Source organism: Lactuca saligna, chromosome 5 (genome assembly GCF_052625555.1).
Source record: "Lactuca saligna cultivar CGN05327 chromosome 5, ASM5262555v1, whole genome shotgun sequence".
NCBI lineage: Eukaryota > Viridiplantae > Streptophyta > Magnoliopsida > Asterales > Asteraceae > Lactuca > Lactuca saligna.
Window position 1 is genome coordinate 63,777,604 of NC_136421.1, and position 3,148 is coordinate 63,780,751.

General features: G+C 32.0%; 1 protein-coding gene across 1 annotated transcript; it reads right to left on the bottom strand.

The window, feature by feature from the left end:
* Nucleotides 1-1,664: 1,664 nt before the first annotated feature.
* Nucleotides 1,665-2,795, bottom strand: LOC144997448 (lactoylglutathione lyase-like). Its single transcript, XM_078957358.1, has 4 exons — nucleotides 2,625-2,795; nucleotides 2,327-2,554; nucleotides 2,073-2,148; nucleotides 1,665-1,835 (listed from the first exon to the last, which is right to left on the bottom strand). The coding sequence occupies exons 1-4, from the start codon at nucleotides 2,703-2,705 to the stop codon at nucleotides 1,807-1,809; spliced, it is 414 nt and encodes a 137-aa protein (XP_078813484.1). The 5' UTR covers nucleotides 2,706-2,795; the 3' UTR covers nucleotides 1,665-1,806.
* Nucleotides 2,796-3,148: the final 353 nt, after the last annotated feature.

Sequence of the window (3,148 nt, forward strand, 5' to 3'; positions counted from 1 at the left end):
GTATTGATAACTTTTATAATCTTTGTGATTAGAAGATGATGGAATGGAAACACATCAGTAAAGTTCCCATAATTCTTTTGGATAAATTAGTGATCAAAAGAAATCCCATTTCCCGGTTGATTTTTGTTCTTTTATGATGATATCAAGCCAGATCCTTCAAAAGTATGCTAGTTGGATGCTAATTTAGGGGTGTTATCAAAGTTTGTTGGTTTAAAAGCTCTTGAGTCATGTATCTCCTTCTAACCTTGCTGTTGTTCTAGATAGTTGCTTCTTCATCGTTTCTTGTTTCTTATTAATTGCCTTTATAATTACATTTTTTTACTTCATGTATTCAGTATAGTTTATATATATCCCAACATTTCACATGCTTGTTTTTCTAGTTTTATAATTTTCATGTGTTCTAAAAACGATATGGAATAAAAATGGGTTGGTTTTGTACATATGAAGCATACAATAAGTAGATAGAATAAAAAGATATGGAATAAAAATAAGTTGGTTGTGTTTCGTATGTTATATTTTAAAATATCATAATTATGTTTTATCTTCTCTCAAAAAAATTAGATTATAACAAAAAAAAATGTATTATTTTTTATAACTATATAAAAATAAAACTAAATAAAAAAATATTCAATTTTTCTAGTTATGATTTATGTTCAATTAACATTTGTATGACGATTTATATGTTTTTAAAATTATTCAGCAACTTCGTCTATAATTATATAGAGTAGCCGGGTAAATTGGTTATTTTTTATCAGTCAGATGTACAATCAAACAACATGGTTTCTTACTTAATCAGAATTTATTACCCACACAAATATTTCCCAGTACTATTAAACAGGACCTAAGACATTTCATCAAAATAAATATTTCATTCAGCACAAAGTCGTCACAAAGGTTAAAATGTACATTTAACAACCAAGCCAAACAACATGTTTCGTTTCGAACAAAATTCATTCAAAACTTCTATATCATTTAGTACCAAACCTTTCAGTTTTATAATAAATAAATAAATAAATAAATAAATAAATAAACCCTAAGATACATATAGTTTATTGTTACTTCCATGTCTCATTTTCGATGCATGTACAAGTAGTAAATGCAAAGAAATCGCTTAATTTTAAAATGCATGACAAAATTTAGAAATTGTTGAAGTGTTATAGTTGTTGTGCATGCAAATTTACACCCGGCTAGGTTGATGTATAGTTTTTCCATAACTATCGTTGTATGATATTACTCGTTTCCCTTTTGTTAGTACGAAGTACACTCCAAGGTACAAATGTTGTTTTGGAAGAAAAACTTTCATCTAAATGTTATGGAATTATTATTATTATTATTTTGATGTAGTTTGTATTTGGTTTTGGGTATTACATACGATATAAGAGTTCCAACATCCTAATATCTAATGCCAACTACCTAATGGACGAAGATGTACCTTATTTATATCCACATGACAACATCATGACGCTTTTAGGACATGACATAGTCAACTCATGGGACAGAAGAATAACTATTTTGCATAAATCATGACATAGATTCTTGTATCAGAAGCCCTCACAAAAAAAATCCTACATCCCTTGATACAAATAGTCCCTCGTTTGATTATAACAATAGAACCATTAAAGTCTGATAACATTATTAACGAACCATATAACTAGCTACCAATGTTTATGAGAAAATATTTACGTTATCAAAACCATACATCATACACTTTTAGGTGTTTCTAACTTTCTATTACATAACTAAGGTACATAATATTGTCATTTTTTTGTTACCAAAAAGGACACAAAGCATTTCTATTCTAGTTCATCACTCGCTAGCAACTTCCAATCCATTACCTACACAGGGTACACAACACATGATGTCCAACATATCTTACAAAGAAAACATCCATATAATAAAACTAAAAGAAAAAAACAAAAAAAAAACGAGGTAGTGTTTTTTTTACTTAATGGACTTAATGGGTACATATATTAATTGATAAAGAAAGTAAGGAAAACAAGTCTTTCCCCATTAAGTCCCAACATTAAGTCGAAAAAATTCATAACAAACATATTTTTTTGAGTAAAACTCACCATCGGGATCAAAGAAAAAGACTTGCTTTGTTTTCCCATTCGGTTGAGCCTTCTCATGTGTCTCGATTCCTTTCTCCTGAATTTCACAAAAGAACGACTTAATATGTTTTTCTACTTAATGCATGGAGAAGCAATACATGCAGAAGATATACTTGAATCTGAAATCTGAATCACTTATTAGTTATTACAGTGTTTCAGTTGAATTTGAAGTTTTGGGTGAAACTATGTGTATGTCGCGAAGAGGGAGAAGATACCTTTAGGGTTTTGACGAAGGAGTCAAAATTAGAAACAGAGAAACAAAGATGATGGCCTCTGGGAAGGTTTTTAGGGTCTGCGACAGCATCGTTGGAACTCCATGGACCTTCTGGCAGTTTTGTGTTTGAGTCCCTTTCAATCAGGTGGAGACAAAAAGATGGGGCTTGCTTTAGCCATATGACCTTGCAGTCGAATTTAGGGCTTTCTATTCGTTCAAATCCGAATATCTGTGAGAAATCAAAACAGCGTTACAGAAAATAGAGTCGAAAATTGGAGTTGATAGATGTCAGTTATAACCTCTTGGTAAAAGTTAGCAAGTCGATCGATATCTGAGGATTCCCTGGCGACATGGTTGAGGAAAGCTCCTACTGCTGCCATTTTCCATAAAATGATTTTGTTTCTTCTGTAATCAGAGTTCTTTAGGAAGGCTTGCTTTTGTGAGTCGGATAAGGTGGGACGCGTGTGCACTGCATGCAGCACTTGTGGGAAACGTTTGGTTCTTTTTGTTTAACATGGAGTGTTTCGGTGTTAGAAATGCACCCGACCGGACCCCGAAACCGAACCGGAACTTATAAGAATCGGTAAACGGACAGTCAGTTACAATAATGGTTTTGGTCCCATTTTTTCGGTTATTTTTCCAAACAAGAACCGGTTGTAAATTAGGGGTAAATTACATGAATAATCCATGTGGTTTGGTGTTATCTGTGCGTTTGGTTCCTAAGACTTTTTTTTAATTTGGACGGCCCCTAAAATATATTTTTGTTGCACGTTGAGTCCCTGATAGGCTTGAAATGACTATATTACCCTTATTTTATTTTTTT